This window comes from Bemisia tabaci, chromosome 1 (genome assembly GCF_918797505.1).
Source record: "Bemisia tabaci chromosome 1, PGI_BMITA_v3".
NCBI lineage: Eukaryota > Metazoa > Arthropoda > Insecta > Hemiptera > Aleyrodidae > Bemisia > Bemisia tabaci.
Window position 1 is genome coordinate 244,160 of NC_092793.1, and position 21,495 is coordinate 265,654.

At 37.0% G+C, this 21,495-nt stretch overlaps 1 protein-coding gene across 1 annotated transcript in view; it reads left to right on the forward strand.

The window, feature by feature from the left end:
- Kdsr (3-ketodihydrosphingosine reductase) overlaps positions 1–21,495 on the forward strand; it is a 110,067-nt gene that overhangs the window by 64,469 nt on the left and 24,103 nt on the right. The window contains exons 2-3 of the mRNA XM_019052783.2: positions 1,291–1,459; positions 8,602–8,744. Of these exons, the coding sequence (XP_018908328.2) occupies positions 1,291–1,459; positions 8,602–8,744 (312 nt within the window). The remainder of the gene's footprint in view (positions 1–1,290; positions 1,460–8,601; positions 8,745–21,495) is intronic.

Consider the following 21,495-nt stretch of genomic DNA (forward strand, 5'->3'; position numbering starts at 1 on the left):
AATTCCTCTGTCTTTCGATTTTTTAAAAAAAAAAAAAAAAATTAGGCATCAATACCTGTACCTCCCTACTTCTTTTATAATGGAGACACTAAGAATATGCAGATTTACAGAAATGTTCATTTGAATTAATCATAAATTAGAATAAAGTTTTGAAATTCTGTCCTAATGACCAATAGCAGTCCTCACTCTTGCAAATGGTGCATCAAAATCTATCTGATATTCCCTCGCCTGAAGTTTCTTTGATTCTCTGAATACTTTTCATTTATTCTCTTCAAATCTCTCCCTCCCCCCCCCCCTCTTGATCCCCTTTTGGCCCCGGGATCCTCCTGAAAAATGTTTCTTTTACACTTTAAAAGCTCAAGAGCCCTTGTACAGTGTACACTTCGTCTGAGATCCTCCAAGACGCCTTGAAAACTTTCTTTCTAGCATCTTTTTTTAGCATCGAGAAAACTTTTTTTCTCGTTATCGAAGCTGCAAGGAGTCTAAATTTGATAATTTCATCAACTCTTGTAAAATAAATGAGTCCTCTTTTTAAACTATCCAATCAATCCGTTTTACTGGAGAACAATCGAGAATCGCGGATGTACTCAATGATGTCTCATCGCATCAATATGGTTTCTGGTTGTATCGCTATCACGAGATACTGTAGAGGATAAACAAATGTTTTATTGTTGTAATTATAATAGTCAGGTAACCAATGTGGTATTTTATTAATGATTTGAAAAATCATGCACATCAAATATTTTTACTTTCCCAAAACGACGAAGAGGAAGAGGGTAGCAGCAGTAGGATAAAATCTTAAAGAGGTGCCTCAGCAACGGCGGTCATTCTCACCTCTGCACTGTAAATACAGAAAGCATGGGTAACGACTGATGAGTAACATGTCAACTGAGATCCGCCGTCCAACGATAAAAACGGATTTAAAGTAGAGTTGCCAAGAGATGCTCGGAAATAATTGAGGTTTTCACGAATTAAAGCAGCGGTGGAGTCGGTGTAAAAGGCTGTAAACAGTACACGGTGGAAACATAGGCGCTATCTTAAGTGAACGTCCTAAGGATGAATCGGCAGATCAGAAAAAAATCCGCTTGGCTCCAAAAAGAGGTAGAGTCGTACAAAATGGTACAAAAGTAACAATCCGTTGTGACAAACCATCCCTGAGATATAATGATCGTTGAAATAAATCTGCAGCCTTCCTCATTGATCTAAGAAAAAGAGAAAGGTTTTTAGAATAAATTGCACGAAAATATATAATCGTTGTACCTACATAAATTTTTATGTTTCTTGACTCAGGTGACCGGTGCCAACAGTGGTATTGGTCAGCAGGTTGCAATTGAAGCTGCAAAAGCAGGAAGTAAAGTCACTTTGATTGCCAGAAACATCGAGCGGTTGCAAGCAAGTATTCAACTCATTGAGGACTGCAAAGCCTGGACAGAAAAACCGCAGACTCAGTTTTATTCGCGTGAGAAAACTAATTATATCATTTAACGTTGCCAGGGAAACTTCATCCATTTAACTTATTAGGATCAAAAATCTAAAAATTGGGAAAATAAGGCCTCTATTATTTATACCCAACTTTTGAAACAGGGAGGGGCTTGGCATCAAAAAAAAAAAAATCAAAAAACGAAATAATTAAAGTGATCACTTTGATTAAAGATAAAGACAGCGAATTTCAAAAAGCTTTTTCCAGTGACTAAAGTCCCATTTTCTATAAATGCTGATTGAATGAATTCCTTGATTTGCTCATTATGTGTGTGTTAGGTGTGGGAAATAAGGAACAAGTGAATTACGTTGAGGACGCCATGATGTCTGTATATTGAATGTCCTGCCGAACCGACAACTGCCCCGGCGGCTGGGCTCACAAGCGGCGTTGCAGGTCTCACCCTGACAACTCCCTTTTTTCTTTCTTTTTTTTTTTTTTTTTTTAATGAACATACAATGTTTGGCAACTGCCTAGTCCACTATAATTATGCATACATAACATATAATAAAATCAAACTTGCATTTATAAAGTATCAAGACAAGATCGAACATTATAGATTTATGGATCAGACAAACAAGTGGTACGTTTTGTCTTTGTTGTTTGGATTTTTGCTTGATCACAACTTAGTCCTAAGAATTAACCAGACACTATAGATTTATGGATCAGACAAGCAAGTGGTACATTATAATTATGAATACATAAGATATAATAAGATCAAACAAGCATTTATAAAGTATCAAGACAAGATCAGACATTATAGATTTATGGATCAGACAAGCAAGTGGTACGTTTTGTCTTTGTCATTTTCAATTTTTTAAGACTTACGGATAGTCTTTTGGAGAAAACCTTGCTGGAGGTTTTCTAATTCTGACGTCACTTTCTTCAATAAGATCGGGTTCACTTTCTCCAATTTCATTAATATCATCATGTAGTATTTGCTTGTATTCTTTTGTATGCGTTGTATTTGTCAGTGAAACAGAGGTTGATTTGTTTGTATGTGCTGTATTTGGCAGTCAGACAGAGGGTGAGGGAAGATCAGAACTAGCCTGAGGATGATTTTCTGTGTTTTGTTTTGATTTGTTAGAAACAATTTCGAATGAGGTACTTTTTGCTTTTGTTAAGTTTAGATCTTCACTGAATGTGACTTTTTTGTTAACTTTGGGGCGATTAAGACTTTCCATATGTGTTTGTAGGTGAGATTGTGAGTAAGGTGGTTTCAAGAAAACACGATTTCTTCTGTAAGTTATTCCATTAGGGGTTTGCACAATATAAGAGTTGGGCTCGTGACATTTTCTCATGACTGTGACTGGTTGCTGTACACTAGAAAAATCTTTTTTGAAATAAATTTTGTCTTTTACATGGAGAGGCTGCAGTTTTTTAGAGCCTTTGTCATAAATTTCTTTCATTTTGTGTTGTCTACTTTGTAACGGTTGTAAATATTAAGAGGAGTCTATAACTGAGGGTGCTAAGTTTTCCTTAACCGTAGGTAGCTTAGTTCTTAATGACCTAGACATAAGCAATCGACTTGGGGTTAGAGCATCCTCTTTGGGAGTATTCCTGAAGTTTAAAAGAGGAGAGTGAAAATGCTGATCAGTGTCAACACATTTCTTAATTAGTTTTTTAACAGACCTAATTGTATTTTCAACCTGGCCGTTAGACCTAGGGTACAGCGAAGATGAAGTATCATGATGAATTTGCCATTCTGACGTAAAATGTGCAAATTCTTTAGAATTAAAAGGAGGACCATTGTCTGACATGATTTTAACTAGTATGCCATGGAAAGAGAAGATTTATTTTAAGGCATTTATTACGAAATAGCTTGTTGAAGCCTGTTTTAAAGAGACCACCTCTGGATATTTGGAATAATAGTCCACAAGAAGCAGATATTTTTTTGCCACTGATTTCAAAAAGATCAATGCCTACTTTTTCGAAAGGAAAATCAGGTATTTCATGTGGTTGAAGAGGTTGTTTTTGATTGTTGTTGGAAAATTTCATGCATGTTTCACAGCTGAAGCAAATATTTTGAATATCCGTTTTCATGAATAGCCAGAAAACTAATGACTTAGCTCGTTTAAAACATGCCTTAAACCCCAAGTGACCTTCGTGAATATTAGCTAAGATTTCTGGACGTTTTGATTTAGGTATAATTATACAATTTAAATTGAAAATTAGATTATTGTGTACATGAATTTGTTCTTTATATTGAAAGTAAGGTTTCACTAGATCATGACATTTGTGTTTTGAAGGCCAACCTTCAAGATAATATTGTTTTAGAAGATTCAAAACCTCGTCACCTTCAGTAGCATTTATTAATACTTCCTTTTTCTCCTCTGACATAGCCAAGTCAATGGAAAAATCAAGAATAGCAAGTTGGTATTCCAAATCCTTTTCAATCTCAAGGGAATCCGGTAAATTTTCCTTAAGGGGTGCACTGCTAAGAGTATCAGCAACCAACAGCTTTTTGCCTGGAACGTACTTGACGGAAAGATCATAACGTTCAAGTTTAAGCATAATGCGTTGAAGTCGTAAAGGGATATTTTTGTAAGGTTTTCGGAAGAGAGTTATTAATGGTTTGTGGTCAGATTCAACATATATTCTTTGACCGTAACAGAATTGATCAAATTTTTTACAACCAAAATATATAGCTAGCAATTCTTTTTCTATCTGTCCCCACACTATTTGTGAGGGTGTTAGGATAGTGGAGCCAAAAGAAATTGGTCGCCTAATTTGACTGATAACAGCACCGAGAGCATCCTTTGACGCATCGACAGACATGGTTACAGGCTTCTTGGCATTGTAATTTGCAAGGACCGGCGCATTGCATATCAAATCCTTCAGATTGTTAAATTCTGTTTCATGATTGGGCGCCCATTGCCAAAAGCTATCTTTCTTCAATAATTTACGCAGGTTTTCAGTTTTGAGAGCTAATGTAGGAATGAAAGATGCAAGATAATTTACAGTGCCAAGAAACCTCTGCAAGCCTTTCTTGTCTGTAGGAGGAAGTAATTTCTTGATTGCTTTGATGCGATCTGGATCTATTTCTATTTGACCTTCGGAATAAACTTCCCCGCAGTATTCAATTTTTGTTTGGAAGAATTTACTTTTCTTGAGATTGAACTTAATGTCCAACTCCTGAGCACGTTTTAAGGTTTTGTGTAGAGCTTTGTCATGCTCCTCTGTAGTTTTACCGTGGGCACAGAAATCATCGATGAATATTAAAAGATTATCAATATCCTTGAATTTATCCACCATGACTCCTTGAAAAATTTCTGAAGTTGCGTTGATACCAAAAGCAAGCCTTAAGAATTGATAACGACCGAAAGGTGAATTAAAAGTGCATAAGTCAGCACTGTCTTTGCTTGGTTTCAGATTCCAAAAACCAGCAGTGATATCTAGTTTGGTGTAGTATTTGGAATTGGATAGACAAGTTCGAATGTAATTCTGGTCAGGAATAAAATGAATTGGACGATCAATGGCTGTGTTTAATGCTCTGGGATCAAGGCAGATTCTGAGTGAATCGTCCTTTTTGCGGACAATAACAAGTGAGCTTACCCAAGGAGTGTAGTGATCCACTTTGCGAATGATTTCTTTCTCTGTCAATTCCTGAAGATGCGTTTTGAGTTCATTCATTAACTTAAATGGTAATTTTCTAGGTGGATCACATATTGGTTGAACATTAGGGTTTACATTAAGCTTAACTTCAAAGTCTTTGAGACAACCTATGCCTTGGAAAACATTTTCATAACCTCTAATATATGAATTGTTTGGAGATTTTGATGTGTCGCGGACCTCGATGGGATTGATGAATTTCAACAGATCAAACTGTTTGGCGGTGTCGAAACCGATTAGTGTTTCGCAGGTCAGGTTTACGATGTGGAATTTTAGGTTGTAACGATTGTTATTAAAAGATGCGGATAAATGACATATACCACAAGATGGAATAGGTTGACCCGTTAGGGTTCTCATATTTACTTTAGAGGGTATGATGATGTCTTCGTTGAGGTTAAGTTGTTTGAACACATACAGAGGTAGGACATTTGTTTGGGCACCTGTATCGACTAAGACCTGTAAAGAATGGCGATTTATTTTGATACTAATATACCATTTGCTGTCAGATGATTTTGAAGATGACAAGTTGTTAATGTATGTAGACGAGTTTTCAACATTGTTGTTAAAATTGTGTGTATTACATAGGGTGTCCCAATAGCACCGGGACTGGTTCTGTAACTTCAAAATTAAGATAGATACAGGCATGATTTTGGTCTCATTTTAAAGATCAACTCAATGCCTATCGATTAAGACCAAGATCAGCTCAATCGGATAAAAATTGACCGAGTTATGGCAATTTGAAATCAGTGAGGAAAGTTTACCCCTACGGTTTTTAGGAGTATTTTTCGCTCAGCAGGATTCAAAATGTTAATATTCGTATCCGTTTTCCTCCGAATCTTCCATAACTTCCTTTTGCTTTTCAAAGTACCGTCCATCAAACCGGATGCACTTTTTCATGCGCTCTTGAGACTTATCCAACATCGTTTTCCAGAATTCTTCCTCTGGAATGGCGTCGAAAAAGTTTTGAACTGCATTCTGGATTTCGGTCTTCGATTCGAATCTTCGTCCGCGAAGCTCCTTTTTAAGCGTAGGAAACATCCAAAAATCACATGGAGCCAAGTCAGGGCTAACAGGGGGATGAGGGATTGTTTCAACTCCATTTTTACTCATAAATTCACTTGTTAACGTGTTGTTCGATGTGCGAGGCCGCGCATTGTCTTGATGGAGTATCCACGAAGCTTTCAAGTCTGGCCGTTTCCGGGAGATGTGCATTCTCAACTCCTTTAGCACTTTGCAATAATACGCACTGTCAATTATTGTGTTTGGTGGTACAAAATGTTGATAAATGACCGATGGACCGATGTAATGGCCGATTTTTCGATTTACGGCGATGAAGAATCTTCCCTAAAAATCGTAGGGATAAACTTTCCTAATTGATTTCAAATTGCCATAACTCGGTCAATTTTTATCCGATTGAGCTGATCTTGGTCTTAATCGATATGTATTGAGTTGATCTTTAAAATAAAACCAAGATCATGTCTGTATCTATCTTAGTCTCGAAGTTACAGAACCAGTCTCGGTACTTTTTGGACACTCTATGTAGAATTGTGAAAATTGTATGTATTAGAATTTGGAGATAAAAGTGAACTGGTAGTTGAAGTAGAGAAGTTCATCAGTTCACTAGAGGATAGTTAAAAGTTCACATTGGATGATGATGTTGCTTCGTGAGCAAGATTTGAAACAGAGCTGTGATAAACATTGTCATGTGATGATAATTTGACATGATTGCTAGAGAAGTCATTAGATACTTTCTTGGTGGGACTGAAAGAGACATCGACAGCAGATGGTGCGTTAGTTGGTAAAAATTTAGCACAGCTACAGGAAATGTTGTTGATGAACAAGATATCATCGTCTGACCATTCAACATTTAGATTGTGAAGTTTCCTTTCAGGGCAAGAACGGGCAAAATGATTTAGTTTACCACAATTGTCGCAAGTTCTACCATGAGCAGGACACTTGTACGCATGATAATGTTGGTCACAGTTGGAACAGTTTTCTCCTTTGGGACGATAGTTGAAATGACGTCTGGGACTCGGGCTGCGAGAACGGCTAGAACTCCGAGACGATGATCGAGACCGGTAGTATCTTGGATGAGGAGAATTTCGACGATGTCGGCTGTTCCTTGAACGTTAATAGGGGTAGGCAGAGCGAGAATTGTAGTGATTTACGCTTGCTGGAGAATAGGACCGCCTGGGTTTTGATGGTGATCGGTACCGTTCGTACCTTGATGGAAAATGGCGATTTGATGATGATGATTGCTCGTTTAAGACATTGACCTCAGGTGTTGATTGAAGTTGCTCCATACGATGTTTGGAGAGTTGAATTTTTTGGGCAAATTCAAATGTCTCAGCGAGCGTTGACTTGTCTTCGAGAAGTAAGCGTTCCTTGATGCTTGAATCATGAAGACCACAGATGAACAGATCTTTGACAATGCTGTCTTGAATGTCACCAAGCTGGCATGTGCGAGAAAGATTGCGAAGGTCAGTGACATAGGATTCATGAGTTTCATCCGCTTTTTGCTTTCTGCTAAATAACTTGATTCGGTCAACAGTTGCGTTGGGCTTGGGTGCGAAATGTTTGTGAAAGAGTGCAACCAGGTCAACAAATTTGGTTTTGGATATGTCGATTTGGAACGATTGGTAAATGGTGAAGGCATTACCAGACATGCACTTGAGCAGAAGAGCGTTTTTTCTGTGATCAGAAGCTGTGATGGGGTCAGTGGCGACAAGTCATATCTCGAACTGCGCATACCACTGTTTCCAATTTGTGGAGAGGTTTCCCTCGAATGACATTGGAGGGCAATCTGTATTTAAGTTTGAAATTTTGAAGCCTTTTCAGATGGGAAATGGGAGAAACGACGGACGACGACGAGACAGAGGATTTTAGGGTTTTGATGGTAAGGATAAGGACAGAGGTTAGGCTGAGCATTAGGCACAGGACTTAGAGTGACATTAGAATTGTATGAATCATACTAGGACATAGTTCGGACGGATACGTGGACAAACAGACTTTTCGGACGAGGACAGGGCACATTGACAGGACTTACATTGAATTAGGACATGACTGGACTAGATAAGGCATGTGGTGACCGATTGCGGTTAGGCTTTTGCGACCTCGCGACACTCGACTTGAACTAGACATAATTTGGCGACTAACAGATCACAGAAATAGAGCTTCAGACCATCATACGAAGAGAAAGAAACCGAACGAACTGAAAATGATAAAGACACACACCTGACACCATGTTAGGTGTGGGAAATAAGGAACAAGTGAATTACGTTGAGGACGCCATGATGTCTGTATATTGAATGTCCTCCCGAACCGACAACTACCCCGAAGGCTGGGCTCACAAGCGGCGTTGCCAGGTCTCACCCTGACAGTGTGAGTATTTTCATGAGCGTGCCGAAACTCTTAATTGTTTGGATAATATGACAATTATTGCTGCTGATGAATTTCCTCACTTACTTTGTAATCTGCTTGTACTCTTCTCATAAATTATTTACTTTGTTTAGTTGATCTGAGCAAAGACTTCGAGAGTATCCGAAAAGTATTTCGCCTGGCTGAACACAAGTTTGGTCCAATTTACATGCTTGTGAACTGTGCTGGAATGGCTGTCTGCGGCTCTATCAAAGACACTCCCATTGAAGACTTTCATGTAAGTGGTCGAAGTCTCCAATCACAAATAATTAGTGATATTCATATGTTCAAGATCTCTTTAAAGGCAAAGTAGGAAGATTAGTACGCACCTTGGCATCGACAACATGTGGTACATTCTAAAACAAACGCCTTCCATCAGGAGCTACTTTTTTTCATTTTGCACGACTTTGACAAGCTTTTGAAGTCGCACTGAAAAAAGCTAAACCGAGCATAGAAAGTGTCCGCCGCCCGTATTTCTGTAATTACTCTTCTACAAACTCTCTAGGAGACTTATTTACGAGTCAGATTGTGAACTTTCACTGGTAGGCGACAACCCTCCCCCCCACCATACCTAATCATCAACTGCATGTGCAGAACCCATACTGTTCATACGAAGTTATAAAATGAAAATCATGTATCTACCTAATTATGTTTAACAACATCTTGTAAATAGTCCTGGAATTCTCGTGGGATCAATTTGTTATTTTTGATTGGATGGTTACGGTTCAATACCTATCTCACAAAAAAACCCTTGGGAGGGTGCCATTTGGACGGCAATAAACCAGAGAACTTGACCGTCCCGATTTTACAGATAAACATATGATATGAGATTCTAGGGTTTGTCTCATGCTGGTAGTCCACCCGTTTTTCGAAAAAATAAATAAACAAAAATATGAAAAAATAAAAAACAGGAAATAATAAAAAAAATTGCCGTCATGCCGCAGAAAAGGAGCAACTTCTGTAATTTTATCAACTGTAAGTGAATATTTTGATTTCTGCTAAATCAAAAGCAGATGCCAATAGGTACCCACCATAGAAATGGTACCCAATGCTAAAGTGATTTATCAAACGTTTCTGCGGCATGAGGGCAATTTTTTTTATTTTTTCATATTTTTATTCATTCATTTTTTCGAAAAACGGGTAGACTACCAGCATGAGACAAACCCTAGAATTAATTGCCGTCCCGATTTCTCATATCATATATTTTTATCTGTATAACCGGGACGGTCAAGTTCTCTGGTTTATTGCCGTCCAAATGGCACCCTCCCAAGGGTTTTTTTGTGGGATATTACTTCATTTTCCATCAGATATTTTACTTAAATCTACCAGAAAATGATAACCAATGCCTTTAGAAAATAATAACGCCATCCACGATCTCACAGTGTAGATTTCTTAAATTTACCATCAAAAAGCGATCCCTGAACTCCTGTAATTGGCTTCAGTTGGACACGTCAATTATCGCTGCTTTCATGCGACGTAGGATTGCGTGCAGTCAAATTGAAGGCGTTTTTTCTCTCTTGTTTTCTGTTTGTTTTTGTGTTTACATTTCTAACTGGTCTCACTTTAAAATCACAGATGACAGAAATTTCTTATTGAGGAATATTAATTTTGTGAAATTAAAATCTCACACAAACGATTTCATGACAGATTCAGTCTAAATTACACAATCATTTAGAAACCTATGTACCTACTTTTGTAACCTTTTTTTAGGACCTTTCAAACATTGTCTTTTGAAACAGTTAAAACAACCAACATAAGTGATGTTGACTGCGAGAAAAAATGCTTCAAATATTTACTAGTTGTATTAATTTTTAAAAAATATTGAAAAAGGGCGAATACTACAGACAAAAGAGCTTGGCCGCGGTGTAGCAGTCATTTTGAGTAAGACTCATATGAAGGCGTACTAAGTGAAGTGATTGAATGCAAGTGCTCAGTTGTAGACTTAAATTTAAAGTTTATTTGAGCCGCGAGTTTAAAGAATTATTTCAAATTAATTATGCTTCTCTCAAAATGTAAAAACAACACTTGACTCCTTCATCTGTGATATATTTCAAATACATAATCCATTTATCCCACAAGGAATCAGGGAAATAGGGGGAGCTTGTAAATGGTGACTTTTTAGGGAAGAGGCACTAAGTTCAACTAATGGAATGCAAAGGAGCTTAGAAAATTAATGTTTTTGATCAGTCTTTTAGAGTTATCGACTCATACAGGTAGCTATTTGGAAACAAATTTTTGTCTAAGTCTTGATTCTCTTTAAAGAAGATAAGATATGTTGAACTGTATGGAATTCATCTGCAAGAATTGTAGTTGCATTCTAATTTGAGGCATTTCCTTCGATTAAAATTGTATTTTCTTTCAAATATACGGTGAGTGCCTGGCTTAAAATAATGATTAGACATGTTATATTTGATTTTTACAAAATCTTCATCTAACTACCAACATAAATCAATGTCTGTCTCCTCTTGAAGGGAACCCAGAGGCTGAAGTAATTGAGAATCCCTTTTTCTCAATATTCACCCGATGATGTTATCATTGATCCGCTGTTGATGAGTTGGTGAAGAGAATAAATATTTTCAGCAGAATTATTATTGCTAATTTACAATTTTGTCTTAAAGAGGCCTGAAAAGCCTTCTTGGGTGACATCAAAGAAAGCTTGCTAGATACTTGAAAAAATTTCTTGGAGGTAAGTTTCCTGTTCTTGTAAATGCAAGACAATTATGCAAAACCAACAAAGAAAGAGTTGATACCATTTTTAATTCTTGCAATGAAGCAATAAAGTGAAAACAGAGAATTTTCTATTTTATCCACAGTTTAATAATCATTTTATATATTTGATTTATGGATGCATTTAGAAATACATGTAAGATTTGACTAAGATGACTGTACATAAGCATGGACCAAGAGAATAAATAAGGACTCCCAACTCCCTATGCTAACCTGTGTTAAAAACCGTTAACGCGCGCTCGCAGCGAACCTGGCAGAGGGTGCGGTGAACTAACGCCACAGCGGTCCACGATCGTACCTCTATAGTATGTTATTCCATGCAATGTTCTTTGTTTATCTATGATTTATTTATTTGTGTAGAAACTTTAATACATTTTACTTTCGCAAACTAATGAAATTGTATAGATACATACCTTCTGCAGAGGTCAATGCGAAAGACTTTGATTTGAAGTATCTTATCAAAACACGAGCAAAGATGATTCAGTCAACTTCTGACGCAGAATCAAAGAGACTTGCTAATAATCAAATTAAAGGTAATGCTTGAAGTCAAGTATCTTTGATTTTGTGACACTCAGTTGATTTTTATCAGTACAACACTATTTCTCACTAAAAAGATTTCACTTAACAGAGAGGCGCCTTCGGCTAAAAGTACAATCCTGATTCCTGCTGCAAGTGCTGCACACTACATACACACTTCCTTTGGCTTTCTCAACAGCAGTTGCTGCTGAGTAAAACGGTTAGAAATAACACTTCACATTAATACCAGTTTATGTACACGAAGACTGACGAAGATTGAAATGAAAATGGGAAACTTTTCACACTAAACTCTTCAAAACTGCAGGGCGACCACGAGGATACGAGGATCTAGAAACTTCTATGAGCACTACTGAGTGATAAGCCTAAATAGGTGGTGCATGGAAATATAAACAGGAAGACCCAATCATCGGTTTAGTTCACTACACCCTCTGCCAGGGAGCGCTGATGTCAGCGCTAACCGGAGTTGGGGGTCCTTATTTATTCTCTTGGTCCATGACATAAGTACCTAACACTGAGATATAAGTAGTAAACAGAGTGAAGACAAAAGAGAGAGGGCTATTTACATAGAAGCATTTTTTATATAAGTTTATTTTCCATATAATTTCCATTTGTAAAAAATGTTAATAGGAAGAAAGAACATTGGCAAGGGAAACTATCAGAAGATAGGAAGCTTCGGGAGGGTTCAATTTTTGTTACCACATCTAGTCCAGGCGCCTGGTAAGTCTACCTGGAATTTTGGGTACACAGCAATTTTTTTGGCCTACTTTATGTTTTTTGGGTCGCTGAATCCGAATCTGAAGTTTCCGCACGCGTATCTGGTGAGCATTTTCCGCTATTTTGAAAAAATGGCCTAAAAAGGCCTTTTTTTGCGGTTTTTTTGATATAGCGGCTACGGATGAGGAAAAGTCCCGGATTTAGCTAATGTTTTGAATAGCTGACATAATTTGGAAGAAAATGGTGTATACATATGTTAGGTTTGCTTAAAAATTGAGGAAGATGCAGCATCGTGAACATCGCGCCTATTCACGTTTTCGCGGCGCACCCGTCAACGCGCGATCCGGCTCGCCGCGGTCAGCCAAGTTCCGAAGCGTTCTAAAATTCCGAAATCCGAGGTTCCTCAATTTTTGAGCAAACCTAGCATATTCATATACCATTTTCTTCCAAATTTTGTCAGCTATTCAAAACATTAGCTAAATCCGGGACTTTTCCTCATCCGTAGCCGCTATATCAAAAAAACCGCAAAAAAAGGCCTTTTTAGGCCATTTTTTCAAAATAGCGGAAAATGCTCACCAGATACGCGTGCGGAAACTTCAGATTCGGATTCAGCGACCCAAAAAACATAAAGTAAGCCAAAAAAATCGCTGTGTACCCAAAATTCCAGGTAGCCTCATTTTTAGCTACCAGGCGCCTGGACTAATCAAAAAGCTGACTACTTACTTGGTGCTGGTTACTTACTTGGTGTCATGAAAGGAACAGCAAAGACTATAAGTATGAGTATAACTTGGACTATATATCGATGGCTAAAGTGAAAATAAAATGGTAAATCTGAGTGTTATGTTGTAAATCTTTACTCACGTTTTAGGGTTTCAAAAAAGACTAACTAGAGAGAGTCAAGCAAAATTGTCACACTCAAGAGTGGTGTATCAGAATCCCATCTCCTATTTTAATTTTGTAGGTACAGGGAAACCAACCAACACCCTTACTCGAAATTTGTTGTAAATTTTCTTACTCTCATGAAGTCATGTTCCACAAAATTTCAAGCAAAACTGTCAGTTGGTTTTTTTCCAAAGATTTAAAACATGGGCTGAGATTTTGAAAAACTGCATGTAATGTGACGGTTCAGCTTAACTCCATCCAACTATCAGTTTATCTTAAATTTTTGGTTGATTTTTTTACGCACAAAAAGTTTTTAAGTGACATTTTAGCTGTTTTATTTAAAATTTAGTGTCTAGCATTGATGATTTTTTCCATTCCCTGATAATTACTTATTTCTTTTTAATTTCCTTGGAAATATTCCCTGATGAAAACCAGGGATTTCTAATCATTAATCTCTAACTTTTCTTGAGGGAAAACAAGATTTTCCTCCGGGTTTCAAGACGAAAATCAACTTAGCTATATTTAGTCTGGTTTCTCCTTTTAAGTCAAGTTCAGCAGACACCCAGTTTAGAAAAATAGTATGATCTCAGAGCAAAAAGAGAGGAATGTTCCTGCTATGGCCATTCCCATAGAATTTGCCTAATTTTTCCTGATATGTTTCATTCCCTGATGGATTCCAGTATTTTCTGAGTTTTGCAGGTCCTCGAAATCATGCTTTTTAAAAAAAATTGAACATAATTGGAGATCATGTTCTTCTCTCATTAGCTGGATTATCTTTATTTTTTTTCCATGACTCAATTGATTTTGGTTGTATCATGAGCAGGAAGCATAAATTGACTGATTCTAATATATAGACTGTAAATGCTAATTTTTCCATTTCAAGCTAATCCATTAATCTGAACACATAATTGTGTTCCTCATGATATTTTGACACGGGAACATATCTTGTGGTGCTCTCAGTCATACCCTGTCTGGTGTTCTATTCAGCATAGAACTGAAATTCTGATGATGAAGGAAAAATTAAAATATGATAAACATGAGAAGAAAAGCTTTAATGAGCTGCCTCCCTTCATCATGAGAGTTACAGTCATGTGCTAAATTTAATTTTCGATGACAAAATCACTGGATCTCTGACAGTGTAACTTAAACTCTTGAAAATTTTTGGTAGAGTTAAAGCATTCACACAGGCATTGGAAAGCGTTGGCCTTCTTCTACAAAGCTTTAATAATATCAAAGTATATTTTATTGATATCAATTTTTTTTAAGAGCAAAAAATAGTAGAGTAAAAATCATTCCTCAACCAGATCTTTTGTTTTTTCCTTTCCTGGAAGAGAATAATTCAGCCAAAGTACTTCTGCTACTGAGGATGTAAGACAATGTTCTACAAAAAGAACATGTTATTTTGATTAAAAATTTTGGACTGCAGGTTGTCATTGTCCTAGTAGGCTTCCTACAAATCTTACAATGGAGCATCCTTTGGCCAGCTTCCTCCGTACTCCATGGTCTAGGCCTGAAATTAGAAAAAGAAAAAAATCATCCACCTGGAGGAATAAAAAAACACAATTCTAAACATTAATTTTAGACAGGATTTTAAAATTTTCAAGAGAAGGAAACTAAATCATGGTATATAATCTGGAAAAATCTTCATCAAGTTTTAGATAAGATAGTAGAATTACTATCCAATATGTTAGTCATAGTTACTGTCATTAGATAGTCAAAGATGTAAAGGCAGTGCCTAATAAAATGATCAAGCACGTAACGCTGGTGCACTTCCCAACCAACATATCTACGTTTGCAATGATACAGACTTCCTGTCATACTTACTCAATTTTTAAGTGAAAAACTACTCAACGTCAAATCGTAAAAACTTTCTAAATTCCCCTCTTCAGTGTGTTGAAGATCCTGTAAAAACTTCCGAGGAATGATGATGATTTGTTCTTTTTCATAAACAATAAATAAATGGGAGCTGGGATTTTAAAACACCAGAGGAAATTGATAATTTGAGAGTTTCATTGGCGATAAGCGGCGTATTCATGTATAAACAGCAAAAGCGTGTACCTTGATTACAATGATCAATTCCACTACTCTTAATTCATGTTTTAAAAGGAAACCAAATCAACATCATAGCTTCAACTTTTCATAGAATGTCCTTCTCACAAGGTAGAAAAATAGACGGAAGTGTATCGGTGGTGAAACATCTTAGCTCAGTATCTCTATTTGCGATGCAGCACCATTTCTGTCACATTTTACTAACTTTATTGAAGGACCAATTATCGCTGTCATTGAACAGAATTCTTTATGAGCTCTATTTGCATTTTTAAAAATGACCTCCGAATATTTTATAAAAAAATCTCTAATAATAGACTGCTTTAATGACTAAGTCATCGCAGTTTTGATGGTTCAGTTTTAAACAGACACATAACCTTGTCGTAGTCGCACTATGGTGATAAAGTGCATCTGATTTTCTTGTGACCAAATGGATTTATGACTTGTTGATGACACAATTTTAATCAACTACTTAAGGTGATTCGATGGACGCCATATTTTGTGTCAGAACGGCATGCAATATATCGCATCAATTGGTTCCATTTTTTCAGCTACTCGTCATTTTTCTCCAATTTTGAGATCGCAATTCTGTTGTCAGGAGACTAAAGCACTCACTTACCAATTTTAACAAAGAAATTCAACGTAATAAAGGCGTGGTTTTTTTAGAGAGAAAATATCGCATTCGAGTGCAGTTTCCGTAGGGATGCAGGGAAAAATAAGGGATTTACGAAATAAGAACACTCGGTTCGGTGTATCGACTTTTTCTTATATTGCACCGGAGGTTATGAAAAAACTCAGCTGATGAGAATCGTATTAATTTTTGCTCTTACGGCATTGCCATATTTCAACTCGCCTCCTCAAAAATTAATTTCATTATTCATGAATGCTCACTGGGAAAACATGCAGGTCCAACATTTGTTGCAACGGATGAGGGAAACCCAGAAAAACCTCACCAGACCGAAAAAAATTGCAAACAAATTTAGAATTTTGACTTGAATTATGACAAATTTTTGACTTAAATTTTAACAATTTTAGAATTTTGAATCCACTTGAATTTTGACGAGTCCACTTGAATTTTGACTTGCTGATTTCTAATTTTGCTAATTTTGAAGACCCATCCCTGGTCTTAATTTTTTTGAATTTTGTGGTGGATAACAGCTTGGTCAGTAAATCGGCTAGCTGATCACCTGTTGGAACATATTTCACATTTATTAGCCCTTTTTCTACCTGTTCTCTAGAAAAATGATACTTTACATCTATGTGTTTTGATCTTTTGTGGCTACTAGGATTTTTCGCAATACTTATACAACCGGTGTTGTCTTCATAAATTGAAATGGGAGTTATTGCAGTCATATTAACACTACTCAGAAACGATTTCAACCATAGAGCTTCCCTGACAGCTTCAAAAAGCGCCATATACTCTGCTTCGGTGGATGAGGCAGCCACAGAGTTTTGCTTTTTGGTATTCCAACAAATGATACAGTTTTCAAATAATTGAAATAGGAAGCCTGTCGTACTCTTTCTATCGTTCTCATCTGTTGCCCAATCAGAATCACAGTGACCACTCAAGATATCCGTAAAATCAAGTTTCTTTGTATAGGTCAATTTCAAATTCCTTGAGCTTCTTAAGTATCGTAACACCCTTTTCAAGTACTGCCACAAGATCTTATTGTTCTTGCTAGTATATCTGCCTAAAATACTTATTGCAGCGCACAAATCAGGTCTTGTGCATATCATTATGTACATCAAACACCCAATGAGGTTCTGAGAGGGTGCTTCGTTCGCTTCAACTGAATTAAGTTCTACAAAATCTAATTTACTTGGAAGTGGGGTGTCAACGGCACTACAATCAGCCATATTAAACTTCTTCAAAACTGTATCAATATAAGCACATTGACTAAAAGTTAAAATCCCATCACATCTCTCAACTCTAATTCCCAGAAATAATCTAATATTTCTAAGGTCCACCATACGAAATTCACTCATCAAATATCGTTTAAAATTATTCATTGTTTCCATATCTTTGCAAATAATTACGACATCATCAACGTACAAAACAACATAAATGTTTTTATCAACACTTCCTTTGTCCAAAAATAAACACACCGATCAGTAGGTGAAGTTTTAAACCCTGCTTTAATGAGCTTCACATCAAAAGTCTCAAACCAACATCTAGCGGCTTGTTTTAGACCGTATAAAGATTTATTGAGCTTGCTTACTTGATTACCATCACTTAAAACTCCTTCAGGGATTCTCATATAAATTTCCTCTCTCAAAGTTCCATTTAGAAAAGCTGTTTCTACATCCATTTGATGAATTAGCAAATCAAATTGGTTGGCAAAAGCCACCAGAATTCTGAAACTCGCTATTCGAGTGACAGGAGCAAAAGTTTCATCATAGTCTTCAGCATATTTTTGACTGAAACCACGAGCAACTAACCGCGCTTTATGTTTTTTAGGTTTCCCAAATTCATCCTTCTTAATTGTAAAAATCCATTTACAATCAACAATATTTTTATCCTCAGGCTTTGGTACACGACTCCAAGTCTTGTTGAATTCGAGAGAGTCAAGCTCCTCTTTAATAGCCTGTTGCCATTGAATTTTATCAGCTCTATTCTCAACTTCATTAAAAGTCTTGGGTACATCACAGTCAATGGATTGTGCATGTAAAATGAATTCATCAAGTTCATTTAGATCACTCCTCCTTGACCCAAAAAACTCATTCTCACGATTTTGGGGCTTCAAAACACAGTTTTTATCCATCTCTACATAGATCCTCGCATCACCCTTTTTGTCTTTACCAGAGTTATAATCCTGTTCTGCGCTTTTCTTTATCTCAAGTTCTTTATGAAGGTCTGATTTTGACTTACAGTCAGATGCATCAGTTCCTTCTTGAGTTCTCAGTTCTGATGTTGACACACAGTCAGTTGCATCAGTTCCCTCTTGAGTTCTCAGTTCTGATTTTGACGTACAGTCAGATGCATCAGTTATTTTCTCACTCTCTGTATCCACAGAGCACTTTAACGCAGGTCTGGATTCTAAGTAATTTGTTTCATCGACAATTACATTTCTAACTCTGACAAATATTTTCTTCTCCGCATCCCACACTTTATATCCATTTGGTTCATAACCAACTAAAATGCCTTTAAAGGATTTTTCATCAAATTTCCTTTTTCTAGTGTCATTATGAACATAGACTCTAGATCCAAACACTTTCAGAAATTTTATTTGCGGCTTTCTATTGTGCCATGCTTCATATGGGGTTACAGCTGAACTCAAGGCCCTCGTTGGCGATAAGTTTACAAGATATGTGGCTGTAAGAACAGCTTCTCCCCAAAATACTAAGTTCAACTTAGCTCCACTAAGCATTGCACGAGCTCGCTCTGTAATCGATCTTATCATACGCTCTGACACTCCATTTTGTTGTGGGGTTCGCGGGATCGTAGGGTGATACGTGATGCCTCTTTGCACACAAAACTGTTTAATCTCATTAGAAAAATATTCGCCACCATTATCGGAATATAGATTAACTAATTTTAAGTTAAAATGAGCTTCACTCTTTGCAACAAAATCTTTAAAAACAGAGAAAACATCTGATTTGTGTTGAATCAGGTATGTGACGCAATAATGCGTGAATTCATCTACAAAAATCACAAAATAATTTTGATTTAAATGCGTCGGAGGAGTGATAGGACCTGATACATCCGAATGCACGATGAAGAGCGGTCTTCGCACATACGTTTTATCCTTAGAATTTTGAAATGGCAATTTGGTTTGCTTACCACTAATACAAGCTTCACATAAATTTTCGCTCGGCATAACATTTTCAATTTGATCTACGTCATCAATAAGCTGATACCTTTTTAACTCTAAAAATTTAGCTTTACTTATGTGACCTAATCTTTCGTGCCATAATTTGTACTTATCAAAAGATGATGCACTGTAAGCCATTGTTTTGTCAATCATGAAGTTCACAGAAAATAAATTATTAAATGGCTTACCGATCCTTACAACCGTACTTCCCTTTTTTATTGTTACTCCTTGCTGATTGAAGATCACATCAAATCCAGCTTCCTGAATTTTTCTTACAGACAGCAAATTGTACGGGACTTCCGGACAATACAATACGTCTTTAAGGACTCCTTCAAATCCTGGTTCAATCCTCACTGGAATATTTCCTTTCTTGTAGGCAAAGATATGAGCTCCGTTTTTAGCCACTGATATTTTTATCGGAGGGTTCAGATGTACGAAGCTTTTGAATGCACTCTCCGTTTTTACGATGTGAGTCGAAGCTCCAGAATCCAGAATGAAGGTTAGGTTGTCATCACTGTCCGAACTATTCGAGTTCTCCTGAGCCATGAATGCAAAACTTGAGACAGTCGAAATACTTTGATGTTTTTCATTTTCGGTAGAAACATTGACGGACTCATTCCATTTGCTTTGAGGATGAGTTGTTTTTGATTTCAAAGTTTTCTTGTAAAAGACACAATCTTTGATCATATGATTTTTCCTGCCGCAGTGATAACAGGCTTTAAAATTATTTCGATTTGCTTGCTTTGGTTTTTGTCTAAAGTTGTTCACAAATTTAGAATTTCTGAATTGTCTTCTTCTTTGGGAGCACTGGTAGCACTGTCACTTGCTTGGAGAATTTTCGCGCTGTTGTCAGATTGATCAGTTTTTAATTTTAGTTCGTGATCTAACAATTTTATTTTAACGAACGCGACACTTAAATTGTCATCACTCAATGTTTCAATCGCTGTGATGATACCATTATAGGCCGGGGGAGGGTCACAAGAAGGTGAGCAATCTTGTCTGATTCCTCTCACACTGCACCGGCAGCTTGCAGTTCGGTGAGCAGATCATCGAATTTAATAAAATGCTTTATCAAAGCAGTATCTGAGTCAAACTTCAGAGAAAATAATCGCTTTTTCACGGCGATTTGAGCGGCAATACTCTCTCTTTCATATAGGTCATCCAAACTTTTTATAACCTCCTGAGCCGTCCGCTCCGGAGTTGCGAAATGCAGATGAGAATCTGCCAAATTTTCAAGCACGATAGCTTTTGCCAGCACATTTTTGCATTTTTTGTTTTTGCGCAGTTTCGATATCAGTATTAAATGCGATGTTTTCTCTCGAAAAAAATCACGCCTTTAGTACGTTAAATTTCTTTGTTAAAATTGGTAAGTGAGTGCTTTAGTCTCCTAACAACAGAATTGCGATCTCAAAATTGGAGAAAAATGACGAAAAGCTGATAAAATGGAACCATTTGATGCGATATATCGCATGTCGTTCTGACACAAAATATAGCGTCCATCGAATCACCTCACACTAAACTTACACAGAATTTAGGTATGAGGTTATCATCCATTTTGTTTTGGTTTGAACCATTCGTAAGAATGACATAGCCACTAAATCAGTCTATATTCTATTAATAGAACGTATTTATGCTAAATGGAACTATGTGCAAGTGGAAAGATGGGGTGTGCTCCTTAGTTGAGGGCCATAAGAATGAATGGGGATTTTAAGCGCCAGTGACGTCAGCAGTGACAACCGGGCTGAACGATCTCGTCACTTGTTCTTGGGGCACTTTAACTCATGAGCCCTGTCCACAACGCTCTTGTCACATGTTAACGGCTCACAAGTTAGCGCTCAGTTCCTTTTGATTTAATGTCAAATCCCGTTTTTCCATTTTCTCAAAAGGAACTACGTCCACTTTACATTGTTTCTTATTCAGCTTCTACAAGCACACCCTATCTTTCCACTTGCACATAGTTCCATTTAGCATAAATACGTCCAGTAGATAAAGGAAGATAGTAAATTTTGAGAAACATCAGTGGAGATCCAAGTTTTTGTAGTTTCACCATCAGTAGTGAAGAATGATTTAAATACTCGTTACCCCGCTCAATGCAACTTTCAAGTAGAAGTAAAGAATTTTCCTATGAATAGATGAGTTTACACCAAGTCACTTTTCCTTTTGGGCTGCAAAAATCAAGCGAGATAGGTACACGAAAATGCGTCAACGTTCAATCTGTATCTGAAACTAGCCGTTCTGGACGCGCTTTGCGCGTCCGTCACGGCCAGCCAA